At 54.1% G+C, this 21,220-nt stretch overlaps 2 protein-coding genes and 1 non-coding gene across 3 annotated transcripts; 2 read left to right on the top strand and 1 right to left on the bottom strand.

The window, feature by feature from the left end:
• The first annotated feature begins 106 nt into the window (after positions 1-106).
• Positions 107-262, top strand: LOC142821409 (U1 spliceosomal RNA). Its single transcript, XR_012898183.1, has one exon. It is a non-coding gene; the product is annotated as a U1 spliceosomal RNA (small nuclear RNA).
• Positions 263-8,417: 8,155 nt separating this feature from the next.
• Positions 8,418-9,029, bottom strand: LOC142821138 (olfactory receptor 10A7-like). Its single transcript, XM_075911937.1, has one exon. The coding sequence runs from the start codon at positions 9,027-9,029 to the stop codon at positions 8,418-8,420; it is 612 nt and encodes a 203-aa protein (XP_075768052.1).
• A 10,604-nt stretch (positions 9,030-19,633) lies between these two features.
• Positions 19,634-20,575, top strand: LOC142821137 (olfactory receptor 10A7-like). Its single transcript, XM_075911936.1, has one exon. It carries the CDS (start codon positions 19,634-19,636, stop codon positions 20,573-20,575), a length of 942 nt encoding a protein of 313 aa, XP_075768051.1.
• The last annotated feature ends 645 nt before the right edge of the window (positions 20,576-21,220 follow it).

Here is a 21,220-nt window from a genome sequence, read left to right as displayed (position 1 = left end):
CAGGGAACCCCCAATGCGCCGTCACACCTCCATGGAGGGGGAAGACTCTCCGTGATGTGAGAGTTCGGGGTGCTCGAGGGCGGGCGGGGATTGGGGATGGGGTTTTGTATTGATTTAGCAGGGGAAATATCATGATCAGGGAAGTGGTTTTTCTAGGGTGAGGCTTATCCATCGCGCTGCGGGTGCGTTAACTCCTGCGATTTTGTCGACTAGTGAAAACTCGACTGCACGATTTGGGGGAAACTGAGCGCGCTTTCTCCCGGCTGTAGTGGTGAAAAAAAGTTAATTTTTTTTGCAAGTGCTGAGTAATGCGAGCTGCGATTCTTGTTTATGCTGCAGAGACGGGTTGTGTTCTTTAAAGAGTAATCGCAGCATAGAGTGTTAAGCGGGATTGTTTGTTATCTCGGCTAATGTCTTTGTTGCTTTCGAAGTTGTGCTCAGGGTTCAGTGTTTCGTTTATTCCCCCCACTGGGTTGGGCTCTTTGCTCTTTTCGGTCTCTTTATTTCTCCCTTGTCGGGTAGGAGAATGGTCTGACCAAAGCCACGTGTCACTCCTTCTCCCTGGGAAGTTCTGATTGAACCTGCAAGTTCCCCACCCCCACTCACCTCTGGGACCAGCTTGACTTTTGGTCATTCTAGCACAGAGGTGGACAAACATTGGCTGGATCTGGTCTGCCAGGACTACGCACTGGCGGTTCCCCACGCTGCAGTATTTACCTGCACCCAGGGGCAGACTGGCAATCAAAATAGGCCCAGGACATGGGTTGAGAATGGCTGAATTTTTCACGCACACTATCTTGGTTTACACCGTACTCGCACAGTTATTTATTGTCAGTTATGGAAAACCACACACCCAGAAGGACAGAGCATAACAGAACTCATCCAAGCACTGAGAACTCTCTACTTGCTGGTCAAGACTCGAGCGACCCCATCACCAATTCCACGTTGCACAAAGCAGGCCAAGGCGTTGCTGTCATGCACCATCTCGCATTGCACGTCCATTCAGTTGATGTCAACCATGACATCATTCATTTTGGCACCAAAGAAACCAAGGCAGTGCCAGTGCTGCATCCCACGCCCGGCCACACACACATACGCTCACAGCCTTGGCCGGCTCGGATTTATTTGGAAACATTTAGAATTTTGGTGTTATAGATTTTTTTTTATATTTGAACAGTGGTCTCCAGCCTTTTTACACCCAACATAACTTTTTAAATGTCAGAACAGGCCAAGATTTACCACCCCATCCTTCCCCCAAGACCCTACCCCTTCCTTGAAGCTCCACCCTTTCTATTCTCCTCCTTTCCATCACTTGCTATCTCCAGCCCCTATACCCACTACACTGCCACTTTTCTTTTCAATTCTTCTGTAGGAAGAGGTTTTCCAACATTTGGTTTGTCTGGATGGGACCAAATGTCAGAAGAAACCCCTTCTTTTGGAAGTGGAACGAGGAATATAGGGCTTGCCAAAAAAGCATGTTTGCTCTTCCACTAAAAAAAAGTGGAAAAACAAACACATCCATGGATGTGGAAGAGTTTTTCTGGGATATCTCCGGAATCCTGGAAAAACTCCTGGGGCTGTGTCTACACTGCACCCCTTTCCCGGAAAATGGATGCAGATTAGACAAGTTGGAATTGCAAATGCAGCGGGGATTTAAATTTTTCCCACTCCACTTGCATGAACATGGCAACCGCTTTTTTCCGGCTCAAGAAATCTTGCAAAAGAACACATCCACATGGCCATGTGCTTTTGTGCAAGAGCATCCATGGCAGTTCAACAAAGCTATAATGTCCATTTTACCCATAGAGCTTTTTTGTGCAAGAAACCCCTAAGACTGTGTCTAGACTGGAAAATCTTGCCAGCTGTCTACACTGGCCGCTTGAATTTCTGCAAGAACACTGACGATCTCATGTAAGATCATCAGTGTTCTTGCAGAAATACTGTGCTGCTCCCGTTCGGGCAAAAGCCCTCTTGCACAAATCATTTGCGCAACTGGGCCAGTGTAAATAGCACAGTACTGTTTTCCGCAAAAAAGCCCCGATCGCGAAAATGGCCATCGGGGCTTTTTTGCGGAAAACCGCGTCTAGATTTGCCATGGACACTTTTCCACAAAAAGTGCTTTTGTGGAAAAGCAGCCTGCCAATCTAGACGTGCTTTTCCAAAAATACTTTTAACGGAAAGCTTTTCCATTAAAAGCATTTTCGGAAAATCATGCCAGTGTAGACGTAGCCCTACAGTGCATCCACACTTGTTAGAAAAGAGCGTAGCTCTTGCGCAAGAAGCCCTGTCTTCTGATGCCATACTGTAAATCTTCTTGTGCAAGAGCAGGCGGGCGTGTGGATCCTCTGTGGGTTCTTTCACAAGAACGGTCGTTCTTCCCCTGCACCTGCCTCCTTCTGGGACTCCTCTACCCTCGCCCTCCCCACTGCAGAGAAGGGAAAGCCCTGGCACGTGCCTCCTCCACAGATGATTGCCCTCTTCCACCTGTAGAGGAGGGAAAGCCCCAGTGCACGCCTCCTCTGGGGACTCCCCCCACCACTCCATAGCACACCAGTTTCCGGGATGCCACAGACATGGGGGAGGGTGAGCAGCCACTGTGACTTCCAGAACCCCCAAACATGGCGGCGCACTGCTGCCGGACTTCCGTCCACACCTCAGGAAGCTGCCACTACCTCCATTGTCACTGGAGATAGGTACTGGGGCTTCTTGGGGGTTGGGGGGAAGTTGGAGTGAGGCCCCTGAATGCCTCGCAATCGACTGGTTGAGCTCTCCCAATCGACCAGTCGATCTCAATCGATGGGTTGGTGACCACAGTATTAGGAGCTTTACTGTGGATATTACGGTCCATTCAGTATCCTGACGGGCCAGGCTGCCCCTGCCCCTGGCTGCTGAGTGTAGGCAGCGGCAGCAGCTCTGCGTACAGTGGTGGTGCCAGCACCAGTGGTGTGTCCAGGACCTAGGCATAAGGTTAGTGGGGGAGGGGAGGTGTCTGACTGGGGAAGGGGAGGGAAGGGAGGTTTGGGCAGTGCCCATGGCGTGCCGGCTGCTCAGGGCATGTGCCCCAGCGCCTGGAGGGAGAGGTACAACTGTAGTGGTGGTGGAAGCTCCTGGACCTGAGAATTAGGTTAGGGGTGGCTTGGTATAAAGGGCGTAGGTGTCTAGCTTTGGGGGGTTGGGATAAGGACTGGCTCTGGTGAAGGGAATGGGGATTGAATGGGGGTGTGTGCCTGATTCTGGGAAAGGGAAGGGGGATTGGATTGGGGGGGAGTGCCTGGCTCTGGGGAAAGGAAGGGGGATTGAGTTAGAGTGGGGGGGGGGGGATATCTGATGGAGGGGAAGGGGAAGGGAAGAGCAGCCAGTATGCTTCCTGAGACCCAGGGTCCCCAGGTACTGGCCCCTGCTGTCTCTGTCCCCCCCCTCTTGACCAGACACCCCCACGAGTACCCTGCCCCAGCACCCTGCCCTAGGAGCCTGTCCCCTATCCCCACCAGCACAGTTAGTGAGGCTTGGGGGGTTTGGAGGGGTTGGTTTTTTGCATTTCACTTGTGTGACCCTGTGACGTAGTGGGGGTACCTGGCTGGTTTCTATGCTGCTGGCTCTGGGGGAACCCCCACTGGCTGTCGTGGGGGCCACGACCCAGCAAAACAGGATGAGTCACTATGCAAACCAGTGACCAGACACCCCCCATGGAGAAGAACAAAGGAAGGTGGAATGCTGCCCTGGCTGGGGGGCAGGGCTGGAAGTTAGAGTTGGTGGCTGGCTGTCTGTGAGCATGGAGGAGACAGCCTAGGGAGAGGAGCTGGAGTTTAGGGGCCCAGTCTCCCCTCAACTCAAGGGGGCCTGAGGCATTCTAGCCCAGCTCTGTGACCAGATTCCATCTGTGCTGTGCTGTATCCTGGAGAGGCAATAAACTTCCTCTATTCCACCGGCTGGTGCAGTCTGTTTGTGCCATTTCGGGGTGCAGGAGACGGGGGAACCCCAACGCGCCGTCACACTGGTGTCAGGGGTGGGATGCACTGCACCCCGTGGATGGAGCTTCCAGCGGCAAGTGACAAGGCGCAGTAGAATCAAGAGCCCTGGAGCCAGGCGTGCTGGAGACAGAGCGAAGCGGTTCCTGGGAATCGTGGGGCGCTGCAGCACTAGACTGGTGAGTCTAGACCAAGGGGACCAGCGGGCAGATGGCCTACGCCCAACTCTTGAAGGCAGAGCTGGTGGGGCTGTGCAAAGAGAGGGGCTTGCCTGTGCAGAAAGCAACCAAGGCCCAACTGATTACCCAGCTGGAAGATAATGACCAGCCACAGGGCCAGGATCTTGTCCCCAGGGGAAGCAGCCAGACCCCCCCTGAGAGTGTGTCAGGCTCAGAGAGGGGAAGGAGTGCTGGAACTCACCGGAGAGATGAGACAGCTTCCCCCAGGAGGCCTGCAAGCTGCGGCCCATCTAGGGCAGGGGCCAGCCAAGCAGAGCTGCGGCAGCTGGAGATCCAGCTGCGGATCAGGGAATTGGAAGTACAGGACCGAGAGAGGGAGCGCCAAGATAGAGAGGCAGCGACAGCATGAGCTGGCCATGGAAGAGCGGAGAACCGGCGGGGCACCGGCTGCGCCAAGTGCGGATGGGCCCCAAGGTCCCAGGACTGCCAGACGCTTGGAGAGGCTCGTGGTGGCCCAACTGAAGGACATGGGCGACATAGATGGGTTCCTCAGTGCCTTTGAGAAGACCTGTGGACTGCAACGGGTTCCCCCAGCTGACTGGCTGCAGGAGCTCATCCCCGCACTGAACCAGGAGGCGGCCGGAGTGCTCAGTCAGCTGGAGGGGATTACAGCCAGGGGATTACAACCGAGTCAAGGAGGCCCTGCTGCACAAGTTCGGGCTGACCCCCGAGATGTACAGGAAGAAGTTCCGGGGGGTACAGAAAGGGCCACGGGAGACCTATGTGGACCTGGCCTCCCGCCTGGCGCAATACTGCCGCAAGTGGGTGTCTGGAGTCGGAGCCCAGACCGCAGAAGAGCTGCTCAGGCTGGTCATGATGGAGCAGTTCTATGAAGCGTGCCCACCCAAACTGAGGCTGTGGCTCAAGGACCGAAGACCAGAGAACCCCCAAGAGGCCGGGAGACTGGCGGATGAGTTCACGGAGAGCCGGTCCAGGTGTGAACGGGAGTCCCGGAGAGAAAGGGAACCGTGCAGAGACCGGTTCTCGGCGGAGCAACGGGGAGAGACACCTCCGAGGCGAGCCCCAGGGACCAGGACCAGTCATCGATACCCCAGAGAACCAGCCAGGCCCTGGACAGAGACAGCCCAAAGCCTAACTTGCCAGCGCTGTGGGCAAAAAGGCCACAAGAGGGCTCAGTGCACCAGGTCCCAGGACCGGGGACTTTCCAGGGTTAACTGGCTGGGGCGGGAGGAAGGGCAGGCTGCCCCAGAGGCAGGGGCTGGCAGGCAAACCTCAGCTCAGAGAGAGGGGAAGGATGCTCAGTGCACCTCCCCTGGGAGGTCTGATTCTCAGGACGCGGATTTCTCCGTGTACCGGGTGGGGGCAGGACGGCCCCTGCGGAGCGAGTGCCTCATACCCCTGGAGGTGGATGGTAGGGAGGTGACGGGCTTCTGGGACACGGGGGCGGAGGTGACTCTGGCCCGATCCAACATAGTGGCCCCAGAGCGGATACTACCCCACACGCAGCTGACCCTGAAGGGCATAGATGGGTCCCCGTTTAAGGTGCCTGTAGCCCGGGTGCATCTGAAATGGGGGGCGAAGGAAGGCCTCAAGGAAGTGGGGGTGCACCCGCACTTGCCCACCGAGGTGCTGATGGGGAATGACCTAGAGGAGTGGCCCCATGAATCACAGCGGGCTCTAGTCACTACCCGGAGCCAGAGCCAGCGGGTCCAGGGAAGGACTCCTGGCAGCGTCCTCAGGGTCCCATCCCAGTGGACACGTGGTCCAGCCAGGCTGGGACTCCGGACCTAGGCAAAGGTGGGGAACAGGTTCTGATCCCTGCCTCAGCAGCTGAATTCCAGGCTGAGGTGCAGGCAGACCCCTCCTTGCAGAGGCTGAGGGACCAGGCTGGCCTCCGTGCAGCTCAGCCCCTGGGGAGAGGTGGCCAGGAGAGATTCCTGCGGGAGCGTGGACTCCTGTTCCGGGAATGGCTTCCCCCCAGGAAGGTGAGGGCATGGAGGGTCCAGCGGCAGCTGGTCGTCCCCCGAAAGTATCGCCTCAAGCTGCTGTATTTGGCCCACGATATCCCCGTTGGGGGCCACCGGGGGATCCGGAGCACCCGGCTGAAGCTGCTCCAGCACTTCTATTGGCCGGGAATCTTTACAGCCGTGCAGCGGTACTGCCAGTCCTGTGACTCCTGCCAGAGGGGCGGGAAGGCCCAAGACAGTAGGAAAGCGGCTTGGGGGTCTCTACCCCAGATAGAGGACCCTCTGGGCTTGCTGAGAGAGTTATGGGAGGGGAAGACCTCCCTGGATGGGGCATCGGGGATGGAAGCCGCCCTGGCTGTCCAGAGAAGGCTCGCTGGGCTCATGGCCCCGGCCTGAGAGACCCTGGCCAGAGATCAAGGCCAACGGAAGGGTGGGTGTGACCCCCGAGGACAGGGCTGTGCCAGTCGCCATGGAGCGGGGCGGCGAGTGGACAGAGGGAAGCCAGCTCATGTGGGGCCTCGCCGCGGCCGGCCCAAGTCAAGGGGAGCACCCATGTCCCCAGGGCGGGTTCCCACGCAGAGGACCCGAACTTCCCTAGGTCACGAGCGGAGTGACCCTGCTCAGTTCGCTCTCGGAGGGGGGAGAACTGTGACGTAGTGGGGGTACCTGGATGGTTTCTATGCTGCTGGCTCTGGGGGAACCCCCACTGGCTGTCGTGGGGGCCACGACCCAGCAAAACAGGATGAGTCACTATGCAAACCAGTGACCAGACACTCCCCATGGAGAGGAACAAAGGAAGGTGGAATGCTGCCCTGGCTGGGGGGCAGGGCTGGAAGTTAGAGTTGGTGGCTGGCTGGCTGTGAGCATGGAGGAGACAGCCTAGGGAGAGGAGCTGGAGTTTAGGGGCCCAGTCTCCCCCCAACTCAAGGGGGCCTGAGGCATCCTAGCCCAGCTCTGTGACCAGATTCCATCTGTGCTGTGCTGTATCCTGGAGAGGCAATAAACTTCCTCTATTCCACCGGCTGGTGCAGTCTGTTTGTGCCATTTCGGGGTGCAGGAGACGGGGGAACCCCATCGCGCCGTCACAGACCCCTATTGTCTTTTCTGTGGGTCAGTGACCCCTAACTCAAAACAAGTTCCCTGCCCATCTCACAGATAAAGACAATGCTGAAACATTTTGTTTTTGACATAGTATTTTATTTAAAAATGAATCCTGGTCAACAAGCCCCCAATTGGGGCCAAGCCTCCATCTGGCTGCAGCATCATAATGCTCCTGAACCCCTCTTCACCCCAAACCTTAGCCTATCATACACTGGAACACCCTGTCATGAGCTTCTTACATCCCCAAACTCCTGCACCCCCACATCCTCAGTCTTCTGCCACAACACTCCTGCACCATCCACACACTGCAAATCTGTGTCACAGCCTCCCTGCCCTGAGCCCCTCATGCACCCCAGCCCAAACTCCTGCACCCTCACAGCTATCAGCCTGTGGCTTGCACACAACCCCAATCCTCCCCCTGACCCCAGCACTGTCCAGCCTGGGGCCCCCTGAGCCAGCATCCTCTTCTCTACTTCCTCATGCATCCAGATTCTCTCCCCGAGCTTTCACCTCTCACCCCTTCCCAGTGCATTTTTTGTGAGGTACATTAGCAGTGGTGACAGTATGAAGAGCCAGGGCAGTCATTGAGCTCACCTTCCCCCCCACCCCGAAAAAAAAGGCCAGGGGAAAAGTTGTTAACAAAAGAGAGAGAGAGAGAGAGAGAGAGAGAGAGAGAGAGAAGCTGTGCCCTGGGACACATGTACCATCCACTACTTTCCCCCAGCGTGGCGATTTTTTTTTCTCCATAACTTTGTCCCAGCACTTCACGCTGTCTCCACTGCTCTTGTGGCTCTTTGTCTGGAAAGGGTTGGCCACCCCGGTAACTGTCTTCTTGGGCCAGTCAAGGGCACCCTGCTGGGTTGCCTCGTGGTGCAGAGCCGGCCCGAAGCACAGAGCATGCGACCGACCCCTGCACCTCTCTCTGGGCTCAATCTACCCAGCTCTTCTTATTTTGTGTAGCAAAATGTAGCCCATTGGTACGTCCCTGGGGCCATTAGCCACTAGTCCTAAATATCATGGGGCAACGGTTTTGAAAAGGTCCCTGCACTCCCGTTGCTCCCAGGCCTGTGACTGTGCAAGCTCAGGGCAAGCAGGTCAGAGAAGCGAGTGGAAATGGAAGCTACTATTTGGTAGGCTTTGATTCTGGCCCCAACCCCACCCACGCTACAGCTATTCCATTGTCACCTAAGCAACACAATGGGACAAAATCTTGGAACCCTTAATTCCCTGCAAGCTTTGCACGGGGCCTCCTGGACCTCCCTGTTTCTCAGGGCGTAGATGAGTGGATTGACCAGGGGAGTCAGGACGGTGTAAGAGACCGAGAGAACTTTCTTGAAATCGCTCAGGCTGTCCGTGGTCGGGAACATGTAGGCAATCAGGATAGTTCCATAGTAAACACTCACCACGATGAGGTGGGAGGAGCAGGTGGAAAAGGCCTTTTGCCTCCCGGTGGAGGAGCGGATTCTGAGGATGGTGCTGATGATGCAGATGTAAGACGCCAAGGTGAGCAGGAAGGGGACAAGTGCGAAAACCAAGCAAGCTGAGAACGCCAACGTGTCCATCAGCAGAGGATGATTGCAGGAGAGTTTTACAAGGGGAATAAGGTCACAAAAGAAATGGTTGATACCATTAGGGCCACAGAAGGTTAACTGGGACAATGGCACTGTGGTTATACTACAAGCAAGGAATCCACCTATCCATGACCCCCCGGCAAGCTGGAGGCAAGACCTGCTACTCATCCGGGCTGTGTAGTGCAGCGGGTTGCATATGGCTAGATACCGGTCGTAGGACATCACTGATAGGAGGAGGCATTCTGAGGCTGCCAGACCACCGAAGAAATAATATTGTGTGAGACACCCAGTGACAGAAATTGTCCAGTCCCCAGCCAGGAGCCCAGCCAGGAGCCGGGGCAGGAGGGTGGAGCTGTAGCAGATCTCCAAGCAGGACAAGTTGCACAGGAAGAAGTACATGGGGGTGTGGAGGTGCTGATCGGCCACAAACAGCACAATGATTAGGCTGTTCCCAGCCATGGTCACCAGGTAGATCATGAGGAAGAGTAAGAAGAGAGGAACCTGCAGGCCAGGAAGGTCCCCGAATCCCAGGAGGATAAATTCTGTGAGGGACGTTTGATTTCCTTGTCCCTGGCTTGCCATGGGGTGTGTCTGTGAGACAGAAACAGGGTCACTGTGAGCAATAACTAACATTCATTGCAATATGGGAGTGTGACGGCACGTTGGGGGTTCCCCGTCTCCTGCACCCCGAAATGGCACAAACAGACTGTACCAGCCAGTGGAATTGAGGGTGGTTTATTGCTCCTCCAGCACAGCGCAGCACAGATGTAATCTGGTTACAGGAACTGGGCTAGGATGCCTCAGGCCCCCTTGAGATGGGGGAGACTGGGCCCCTAAACTCCAGCTCCTCTCCCTAGGCTGTCTCATCCATCCTCACAGACAGCCACCAACCAACTAACCCACTTCCCGCCCTGCCCCCCAGCCAGGGCCGCATTCACCTTCCTTTGTTCCTCTCCATGGGGGGTGTCTGGCCACTGGTTTAACAAGTTTGGCCTTACCTCTGCCTAGTGAGGTTTTCCCTGCTGGGTCTTGCTCCAGACAGCAGGGGTCACCACAGCCCAGCAAGTACCCCCACTAGGTCACAGGGAGACTTGTCTTCATTGCCTCCCTCTTCCGGCCCTGGCACAGCAGCCGAGTGGGGCATGGAGGGCAGAGAAGGGAATCGCCCCATCCCCCCATTCCCAACCCCCTTCCAACTCCTTCTTCTCCTTCGCAGGCCCAGAAACACCCACAGTGCACACCTCAGTCACACACCTGTTAGACGTCATGTTCCATTCAGGGGGGCTGTGAGTCAGGGTCTGCATCCCACCCCTTTGGTCCCCTTTGGGACGGGTAAGGGGGGAGGCTGAGTGGGTCAGGGGCTAGAATATCTCTGGTCACTGAGTGTTTGACCTCTCAGCCAACCTCTCTTGCCCCTCCCATCGGGCTGCAGGGCCTGGCTCTGAAACATGGACGTGGGGCAGTCGGGCAGTGAGCGCTCACACATCCCATCCCGCCCTGTTGCACTGTGAACTCCAACTCGGGTCTGCCTTGTGGGTCCACAGGCCCTGCCTGGTGGTGGGAACACGGCACCACATCGCTTTGCCCTTTGTCCCACACACGTCTGGGGGGAGGGACGGATGCAAGTGTCTCAAAATTTAAACCCCCAAGAATCTCTCAGGCTCACAAACTGGCTCAGATGCCAATGGGACGGGGAGGGGTAAAACCCCTCCGTGAAGTAGGCGGGAAACGGCAGCTCCATGTGCTCCTGCCCCTCTGTTCTAGGGTGCGGGGGCATTGGATAGAGGCCAGAGGAGGACAACCAAAATGATCGAGGGGCTCAAGTTGCCTCCTCCTTCCAGCTGTGGCTCTGGATGGACCCAGCCCTGGGCTAGAGCAGCCACCGTCCCTGCACCTGGCCCCCTGATGTCTTGCCCCCCCCCCTCGGTGTTGCAAGGGACTGTTGTATCTCCGCTTTTGTAGGTAGGTTCTCCCCACAGCCCCGTGCTGGCACTGACCTACCCCTCCCCTAACCCAGCTGGGTTCCCCACAACAGTGAACAATTAAACTGGTTACAAATGGGGAAAAGACATAAAATCAAAGATTAGCCCATGAGATTGCAGGAAAAGGCCATTTCCACCAGGCTGGCCCCAGCCAACATCTCCTCCCTGGCCTGAGACAGCAGCGATTCCCAGCTCTGTGCTCCCTGCATCATCCCGCCCCCTCTTCAAGGCCCTGCGAGGGCCGTCAGGCAGGGAAGGACTCTCACTGTGCCGCAGGGAGGGGAGTGGAAAGTGGGCCCACTGTTTGCAGGGCTGCCTTGGGCGCAGGATATCAGTTGGGAACTAACACAGGGGGGCACAGACTGGCCAATACGTTTGTGTGCTACATGAAGACAACTTTTTATTTCAGAAGGTTGGAAAAGCTACTAGGGAAGCTGTTCTAGATTTGAGTTTATCAAAAAGGGAGGAACTGGTTGAGGATTTGAAAGTGGCTTTGGTAAAAGTGATCATGAAATCATAGAGCTTGTGAATCTCAGGAATGGTAGAAGAGAAAACAGCAAAATAGGGACAATGAATTTCAGGAGAGCAGATTTTGGTAAGTTCAGAGAACTGGTAGGTGAGGTCCCATGGGAAGCAAGACTGAGGTGAAAAACAACTGAAGAGAGTTGGCAGTTTTGAAATGGACATTATTAAGGGCCCAAAAGCAAGCTATTCAACTGTACAGGAAAGATAGAAAGTGTGGCAAAAGACCGCCTTGGCGTAACCAGGAGATCTTGCATAATCTAAAAATCAAAAAGGAGTCCTATGAAAAGTGGAAAGTAGGACAATCAAAGGATGAATATGAGGAAACAATACAGGTATGCAGGGGCAAGATTAGAAAGACAAAGGCACAAAATGAGCTCAAACTAGCTGCAGACGTAAAGGGAAACAAGAAAACTTTCTATAAATATATGAGAAGCAAGAAGAAGACCAAGGACAGGGAAGGCCCACTGCTCAGTGAGGAGGAAGAAACAGTAACAGGAAACTTAGAAATGGCAGAGGTGCAATGGGCTTAAACTGTCAGGGTGGTTAAACACTGGAATAAATTGCCTAGGGAGGTTGTGGAATCTCTTTATTTGGAAATATTTAAGTGCAGGTTACACACACATCTATCAGGGATGGTCTAGACAGTACTGGGCCATGTCGCAAGCGCAGGGGACTGGATTCGATGACCTCTTGAGGTCCCTTCCAGTTCTAGTGTTCTGTGACTCAATGATTCCCATCCTGGCTTTGCCCCAAGCTCTCTCTGGGACTCGCTGGGCCCATTAGAAAGGCTCTGGCACAGCCTCAGAATGGGCTTGGTGGCAGTGTGGGATACTACAGCATTAGCTGCCTAAACACCTCCAGAGATCAGTGCCTGTGTGCGCCAGACACCCCGCAATGCACAGGGCCGGAAGAGGAGAGACATGTTCCAGAGAGTGCGGTGCCCAGATACCAGGGTGATGGAAGCAAGGAAAGTTGTGAGCTGAAAGCTCTTGGCTGATCTGAAATCCTCTCCCTTTGTGTGGGAGGGTTGCTAGAGGCCAACGCCCTGTGCCCCATGAACATCCCCCTCCCCACTAGTGTCCTACCAAACCCATGTTGCTTCACAGCCCTGGAGCGCCAGGGAGCAGGGAGGAAACGGCTGATTTACCTCCAAGGCAGGTCAGGCAGCAACGGGATCCCGGCTCCCACCTCCGCACGCAGCGTCTCAGGGCCAGAGGCAGGTTCCTCCGTCCGTCTGCTCTGCCCGGCGCGTTCCCCTGCGCCCCGGCCCGGTCAATGGAACGTCAGAGCCCAGAGCAGCGACCGAGGCTCCTTCGCCCTGTCCGGTTACGCGCCCCGAGCCTCAGCTCTGCGCCAATTGTGGAAAATCTTCTCGGTGCGCTGTATAGCCTGGTGCGGGCAGGGGCCGCCTCCCCAGGTGCCAGTCCCACGGGGAACATCACCGGCGAGGAAAGTTGGTGTTTGGTCTGTTTCTAGATGACATCAGCAGATGCAAACTTCTAGTCTCAAAGGCAAAATCCCAGGGAGGGGAGAAACTTTGAGCCCTAAAGCAAATCCCTCTGTCGCGCGCAATGTCTGCGCTGGCTCTCAAGAAATAACACACGGATTCCAGGAACACGATGTGTGGCTGAGTTTGTCAGAGCTGCCTAAGTGCACAAAATTCTCATCCACTTCCCTTTAACAGGTTTGACAATCTCAGCTTGGTTGGCTGAGCTTGCCCCGTCTGGAAACTAACCTCCTGCTGCCCTTGGAAAGGAACAGCCAGGTCCCTGTCCTGTCCGCGTCTGTAACAGCTCAGTTCAGGTGTCATTATAATGAGCATCTAAGTGACTGGGGAGCTTGGATCCCATTTTCAAAGGGGCTTCATCGCTAGGGCTGAGCAGTCTCTGCCTCGCTGAAATTCAACCGACTCTTCAGTCACTTTCGAGAGTCACTGAAGTGTGTGTGAAAATGTTCCCACAGTCTCTGATACTGAGCCGGGAAGGGACAGGAAACTTCTGGGCTACATCACCCACATTCAGCCACTAAAGGCAGATTAGAACGGGGTATAAATGGTCATTAGAGCCCGTCACCAGAGGTGGCGAATGGAGCCATGTCCGACACAGCAGCGCTTTGACAGGCCGGCTGGTTGCTCGCTAGTGACTGTGCTGCTCTGGGGTCCCTGCACCTCACTGGAGGTCAGTGATGTCCCCAGGCGATTTCTGTCCCTGCTCTATTCTATTGGTTCTGAGACCCCAAGGGGCTGTGACTGGCCAGGAATTGGCTGTGACAATGTCAGTGTCCATGAGTCACTTTGAAGTCGTGGCAACTGGGCAGCTGAATGGTTAATTGTCGCGGGCGGAGGAATGCAACTAGCTTCCCATGATCTGTAGGAAAGGGGAAAGCTCTCCAGCCTTTTAAACCACAAGATGACATTTTCAATGTAAGTGCAATGTGAGATCTACCTCAAACTCAAATACCCTTGCCCGACTTCCTTCTCCCCTTCTCTGAGGCCCCGTCCCTGATCCATCCCTTCCCCAAGGCCTCATCCCATAAACTCCATCCTCCTCCCCCCCTCCCGAATATCATTCACTTTCACCAGGCTGGGGTAGGGGGGTTGGGGTGCAGGCTCTGGTCTTGGGCCAAGAGGCTCAGAGTGTGGGAGGGGACACCCTAAAGTTAGGGAGGCGGGGAGGGCTCTGGGGTGCGTTAGCGAATAGGGCATTTGCCTGGGGCAGGTTTAGGGATGTTGGGTTTATGCCTCACCCACCCCGAGAGGGGCAGGATAGCCAGGAAGAGACTAGCTCCTGCATTTGGAAAGCAGGGTAAGGGACCCTCTGAAGATAGATAGGTGGGGTGGGCTGTGGAGGGGCCTGGGATGTTTGCCATTTCCCTGGGGAGCACAGTGTTGGGAGCTTGAGGCAACCCTATGCGTGACCAGACAGCTTATAAGGACCCTCTGAAAGTAGGCCAAAGGGTGAGTGGCTGGGAGTACAGGGCATTTCCCTGGGGAGCAGAGGATGGTGGGTTCAGGTCCTCTCCAGGCTGGGGATCCAACAAACCTGCTCCCAGGATTGAAGTGGCCCCTGCCTTAGGAAGACAAGATAAGGGACCCTCTGAAGTTATGGAGGTGGGCTCTGGCATGGGCTAAAGCATTAGCCTGGAAAACATAGGACTGGGTGCTTGATCTTCAGCCGCTCTGGGGCTATGTCTACAATGGCGGGTTCTTGTGCAAGAACGACTGTTCTGCAGAGCGTCACACTGCTCACCTGCTCTTGCACAAGAAGATTTACAGTAAGGCCATGTCTACACTGGAATATATGTCTGGTGTCCCTAGAACAGAGAGGTTATGTCTACGTTGGTGGCTTTTTGTGCAAGGGTTCTTGTGCAAAAAGTCTTGCACAAGAACTTGTCCACACTGTGATGTGCAAGATGTGCTTTTGTACAAGAACGCCCATGGCAGTGTGGACGCTCTCTTGCAGAAGAAAGCTCTGATAGCTACTTTAGCCTTAGGGCTTTCTTGTGAAGAAAACCCTGCTGTGCAGCCACACTGCCTTCTTGTGCAAGAAAGCTTACACTTGTAAGAAAAGAGCATAGCTCTTGTGCAAGAGGTCGCCTCTTACTAAGCCATACTGTAAATCTTCTTGTGCAAAAGTGGGTGGGCAGTGTGGACACTCTGCAGAAGAACGGCTCTTCTTTTGCAAGAACCCGCAGGTTTAGACATAGCTTAAAGTGTGGGAAGAGAGGGCTTCTGGTGCAAGAGCTACACTCTGTTCTAACAAGTGTAAGAGCTCTTGTGCAAGAGGGCTGTGTGGACGCGTGGCAGTGGTTTCTTGCGTGAGAAATCCCTGTGGCTAAAATGGCCACAAGAGTTTTCTTGCACAAATGAGCATCCACACTGCCAAGGATGTTCTTCCTCAAAAGCACATGGCAGTGTGGACGTGTTCTTGTGCAAGAACCCACCAGTGTAGACATAGCCTGGGAATGGCTGGGGACAGCTGGCCCAGGGATGGAGCAGCAGAGCCATGGTAGACTCACGCCTGCCCTGGTCCCACAGCCCTCCTCACAGCAGCTGGCAATTACAGCAGTGGCTCCGTGGTTTGAGGTGCTGCCCCTGGGCTACAGACACTGATGCCACAGCTCCCTGATATTGATCAATGGGAGCTGCAGGAGCGGAGTCTGCAGGCAAGGACAGCGTGTGGCGACTCCCTGCTCTGCCTCTCAGGGGCTGCAGGGACTTGCCAGCCACGTCCAGGAGCAGCAGTTACTTTTGGTCACGTGTCCATCTTGCCCCCAGAGTGTTGCCTGCAGAGGCTAATGGGGCCAGGGGCGTGGTTAACAGGGGTCAGGGGCCTGGCTAATGGGGGTCAAAGAGAACATGTAAAACATTCTCTGGGTGCACAGCCTAATGAGATGTGCTGCGCATGCCTATGACGGGACGCAGTGGGGCATGTAACAGCAGGGCTGGGTCCTAGAGAGAGCCGAATGCTCTGCCTGCAGCACAGTCTGAGGGAAGGGGGTGGAAGAGCAAGTCAGGCCTAGGGGCACCAGTTTAACAATCCCACCTAGGGCACCATGGATCCTAAGGACGCCCTGAGAGCACACACACGCCATGGATGCTCTTGCACAAAAGCACGTGGCAGTGAGGATGTGTTTGGAGCAAGTGTAGACACAGCCTGAGAGTGGCTGGGGAGCCCTCACCAGCTGGCCCCTGCTCTAGGAGGCAGGATAAGGGACCCCCTGACGTTATGGAGGGGTGCTGGGCTGTGCAAGGGCTGGAGCATTCACACAGAGAGCACAGGGCCTGGAGCTTGATCATCACCCACCCTGGCCCCACAGTGCTCCTGAGAGCAGCTGCTACGTACTGCAGTGGCCTCACGGTTTGATGTGCTGCCCCTCATCTACAGACAGTTCCCTGGTATTGGTCAATGGGAGGGGCAGGTGCGGTGTCTGCAGGCAAGGACGGCATGTGGACACCCCCTGCTCTGCCTCGCAGGGGCTGCAGGGACATGCCAGCCACACCCAGGAGCAGCAGTTACCACGGGGATAATGACTCCAGACGTGGCAGGTTTGGCATTTTAGAGCTCACTGCTCCAAGAATCACATTTAAACAACCCAGAGAAATGAAAGTGATGTCTGCACAGCCCAGTCAAACCCAAACTAACCCACTTTGCAAGCAGTCAAAGTGGTAACCTCCCCTCTCCCCTCCCCCCCCCTTACATGATGGGACCAGAGAGGAGAGGGAAGGGCAGTGTCTGTGTGTGTGTGTGTGTGAGAGAGAGAAATGACAGAGACACACAGACTGTGAGCGTGGCAGAGATTTGCATTGCCAAGCTCCCTCCATCCCCTTCTCCTGAACCCACACAGAGAGGGGGGAGGAGGGACACCCTGACATCAGCTCCTTTCCTCTTCCCCCTCCCACACCTGCCCAGCAAGCAGGAGGCTCCCAAGGGAGCGCTCCAAGGCAGAGGGCAGGAGCAGCATGACAGTGGGTGGAAGAGCAATGTTAGTGCCAGCACTTGATAGCTTCCTGGCCAAACCAGTCGGGATCCCCTGCCAGAGGCTCCAGGATCTACTGGTAGATCCCGATGGAGTGGTTGGTCAGCACTGATTTAAGGGAACTGTGTTTCTGGCTCCTGGGTACCAGCAAAGTCCTGCAGAAGCTTTTTGCTCCCCAGTTTGGACAATCTAAATATCAGCCTGACAGTTTGGGGGACTATCTGCCCCCTTCGTTGCCATTTGCCCCAGCAGAGCAATCCCAGCCTGGCCCACTGGGACCCCACTCAGCGTGTCCTGAAGTTTGTATCCTCTGATGTCTTCACACTTTTCATGACTGCCCAGCGCCAGCCTTTCCCCCGCTGACTGGTTTTGTCTCCAGAGCTTTGGAGCTAACAATGCCCAGTGGGACTTGCATAGAGGCACTTGCATTCCACGTGCCTTGTCTAATTGTCTCTTTTGATTCCCCTGATGAGGAAAATAGTTCAGTTCCTAATTAAACACCAGTTTGCATGTTGGGAGAGTCTTGTCCCAGGCTGCTCCAATGTCCTCGCACCAACGCCATCTTCATAGAACTCTAGCACTGGAAGGGACCTCGAGAGGTCATCTGAGTCCAGTCCCCTGCCCTCACAGCAGGACCCAGTACATTCTAGACAGTCCCTGACACGTATCTGTCTAACTTGCTCTTAAATATCTCCAGAGATGGGGATTCCACAGCCTCCCTAGGCAACTTATTCCAGTGTTTAACCAACCTGACAAGACATTTTTACTAATGTCCAACCTAAACCTTCCTTGCCGCAGTTTAAGCTTATTGCTTCTTGTCCTATCATCAGAGGCCAAGGAGAACAATTTTTCTCCCTCCTCCTTGTGATGCCTTTCTATATACCTGAAAACCACTATCATGTTCTCTCTCAGTCTTCTCTTTTCCAAACTAAACAAGCCCAGTTCTTTCAGTCTCTCCTCATAGCTCATGTTCTCTAGATCTTTCATCATTCTTCTTGCTCTTCTCTGGACCATCTCCAACTTCTCCACATCTTTCCGGAAATGTGGTGTCCAGAATGGGATACAATACTCCAACTGAGGCCTAACTACAGTGTAGAGCGGAAGAATGACTTCTTGTGTCTTGCTCACAACACTCATGTTCATGCATCCCAGAATCATGTTTGCCATGTCACACTGCTGGCTCATATTTGGCTTGTAGTCCATTACTTGAGGGTCATTTCCCATTCAGTATGTGTGAAACTGATTGTTGTTTCTCACAGCAGGCTGCAGGTGGGGGCTGCGCCCAGGTACCAGTTACCTGTTATCTGGTAAGATTAACCTGTATAACCAGATAACCAGTTACTTGTTAACCTCCCAAATTACCCACACAATTATTCAGGCTACCTGCCTGTCTGCAGCCTTAGACTAGCTGCCAGCAACTGGCGCCCTAGGCAAACCCCCTCCCCTCCCCCAACAGCCGATATTGGGCAAATACTGGCCTGTGGCTGGATTTGGTCCCTGGGGGTTAACCCCTGTGGGCCCTGGCCCCACCATATCTACCTGCACCGCCTCAGGTACGGGGAACACAGCATCCATTGGCCACGGATCGCCGTTCCTGGCCATTGGGAGCTACAATCTGCAGTACCAGGGGCGGTGCAGGTAAATATGGTGGCAGCAGCCCAGCAGGGGCTAACCCCGGTGAAATGGCCCAGTTTTAGTGCCCACCCCTGCAGGAGATGATCATTCATGATTTCACAGACCATCCATAACCGCACAATTTTGATGTTTTTCTTCTCCCCGCTTTTGAAACTGTTTCCAAGCCCCTCGTGTTTTATTGCCGTCTCGGCACCTTTTCCATACTTAGTGTAGATTTTTTGGGATAGGACAATCACACCTGCTTGCACATTCAAGGTGGAGATGTACATACAATAATTAATCCTAGTTTGGTTGTACTTCATCCGTATGTTTCCTACAATACCAGGCAGGAGGTCGGGGTTCCTTTGAATGCTGGGTATGGGGAAGGGCTCCAGTATTTCTAGTTACAGCAAAAGCAAAACCTGTGGGTCATTCCTGCTTCTTCCCTCCCATCATTCTTCTTACTACACCCAATTTATAGCAAAGCGAGACTTGGTGGTTCTAGTCATATCTACCAATCAACTGCATATCGTGTACGATACCTATTATGTCAATATTTAGGATACATTTTGCTGGGCCAAAATATTGCAAAAGTCCTTAATTAATAGTTTTCCCGGTGTCTCTGGAATTTTTCTTATAAAATGGGATGCACTAGGACCAGGTTGTTTCTGGTCCAACTGCCCTGGTCTCAATGTCCTGTACAAGTTATGCAAGATTGGGCAGCACTCCTGACTCTCCCCCACCCTCTTTGGCCTTATTTGTATGTGTCCATGAGTCCCCCAGAGCTGAGTCAGGCCTAGACTCTGCTTTGTGAGAGATCCAAGGACTGGATGAGGCCTGGCACTGGAGACATTGTTGTTCTGGTTAAGGAAGGGCCGTCCAGGCTCTCTTACATGTGCCCTGCTGCTTTCTATCCAAAGGAGGAGAACCAGGGGCCAGGCCAAAGGGAAGCTCCTCACCCGGCCCTTACAAGTCCCAGGCCCGCTTGCTTGGCTGGTTTCTCTGCTGGAGCTCCCTGTCAAATATTCCCTCCTGGCCCAGCTCCCCCTCCCTTGTTCAGCTTTTATCCACCAGGCAGTGATGGGAGTGACTGTCTGAACCAGCGACTGTCACATCCGTCAGGGAGTCTGTACCCCCTGTCCAAGTCCAGCGCCACAGGCTGCCATATTGCAATGAATGTTAATTATTGCTCCCAGTGACCCTGTCTCTGTCCCACAGACACACCCCATGGCAACCCAGGAACAAGGAAACCAAACATCTGTCACAGAATTTATCCTCCTGGGATTTGGGGATCTTCCTGGCCTGCAGGTTCCTCTCTTCCTGCTCTTCCTCGTGATCTACCTGGTGACCATGGCTGGAAACGTCATTGTCATAGTGTTGGTTGTGGCTGATCGACACCTCCACACCCCCATGTACTTCTTCCTGGGAAACTTGTCCTGCTTGGAAATCTGCTACAGCTCCACCCTCCTGCCCCAGCTGCTGGCCGGGCTCCTGACTGGGGACTGGACAATTTCCTTCACTGGGTGTCTCACACAATTTTACTTCTTTGGTGCTCTGGGAGGTTCAGAATGCCTCCTCCTATCAGTGATGTCCTACGACCGGTATCTAGCCATATGCAACCCACTACACTACGCAGCCCGGATGAGTATCAGGTCTTGCCTCCAGCTTGCCGGGGGGTCATGGATAGGTAGATTCATTGCTTGTAGTGTAACAGCATTGCCATTGTCCCAGTTAACCTTCTGTGGCCCTAATGGTATCGACCATTTCTTTTGTGACTTTATTCCCCTTGTAAAACTCTCCTGCAATCATCCTCTGCTGATGGACACGTTGGCGTTCTCAATTTGCTTGATTTTCGCACTGGTCCCCTTCCTGCTCACCTTGGCGTCTTACATCTGCATCCTCAGCACCATCCTCAGAATCCGCTCCTCCACCGGGAGGCAAAAGGCCTTTTCCACCTGCTCCTCCCACCTCATTGTGGTGAGCATTTACTATGGAGCTCTCATGATTGCCTACATGTTCCCAACCACCGACCTCCTGAGCGACTTCAAGAAAGTTCTCTCGGTCTCCTACACCGTCCTGACGCCCCTGGTCAATCCACTCATCTACGCCCTGAGAAACAGAGAGGTTCAAGAGGCCCTGTGCAAAGCTTGCAGAGAATTAAGAACGTAAGAACATCCACATTGGATTAATCTAATGTCCATCTAGCCCAGTATCTTATCTGCAAAAAGTGGCCAGTGCCAGGTGCCCCAAAGGGAGAGTACACAAGAGGTAATCCTCACTGATCCTTCCCCTCTCACCCATTTCCAGACAAACAGCGACTAGGGACACCATTCCTACCCATTCTGGCTAATAGACATTCATAGACCTAACCTCCATGAATCTCGCTAGCTCTTTTTGGAACCCTATTAAAGTCCTAGCCTTCACCACATCCTCTAGCAAGGAGTTCCAGAGGTTGACTGTGTGCTGAATGAAGAAAAACTTCCTTTTCTTTGTTTTAATCTGCTGCCTATTGATTTCATTTGGTGACCCCTAATCCTTATATTTAGGGAATTAGTAAATAACTTTTCTTTATTCACCTTTTCCACAGCAGTCATGATTTTATAGACTTCTATCTCCCCTTAATCTCCTCTTTTCTAAGATGAAAAGTCCAAGTCTTTTTAATCTCTCCTCACATGGGACCTATTCCAAACCCCTACTCAGTTGTGTTGCCCTTTTCTTTACCTTTCCTAATGCCGAGAGATCTTTTTTTAGATGAGGCAACTACATCTGTGCCCAGTACTCAGTTAAGGGTTCTAAGATTCTGGCCCATAGGGT

Source organism: Pelodiscus sinensis, chromosome 30, assembly GCF_049634645.1.
Source record: "Pelodiscus sinensis isolate JC-2024 chromosome 30, ASM4963464v1, whole genome shotgun sequence".
In the NCBI taxonomy this organism is placed as follows: Eukaryota; Metazoa; Chordata; order Testudines; family Trionychidae; genus Pelodiscus; species Pelodiscus sinensis.
The sequence above is the reverse complement of the archived record's forward strand: the minus strand, read 5'-3'. Positions and strand labels throughout refer to the sequence as shown.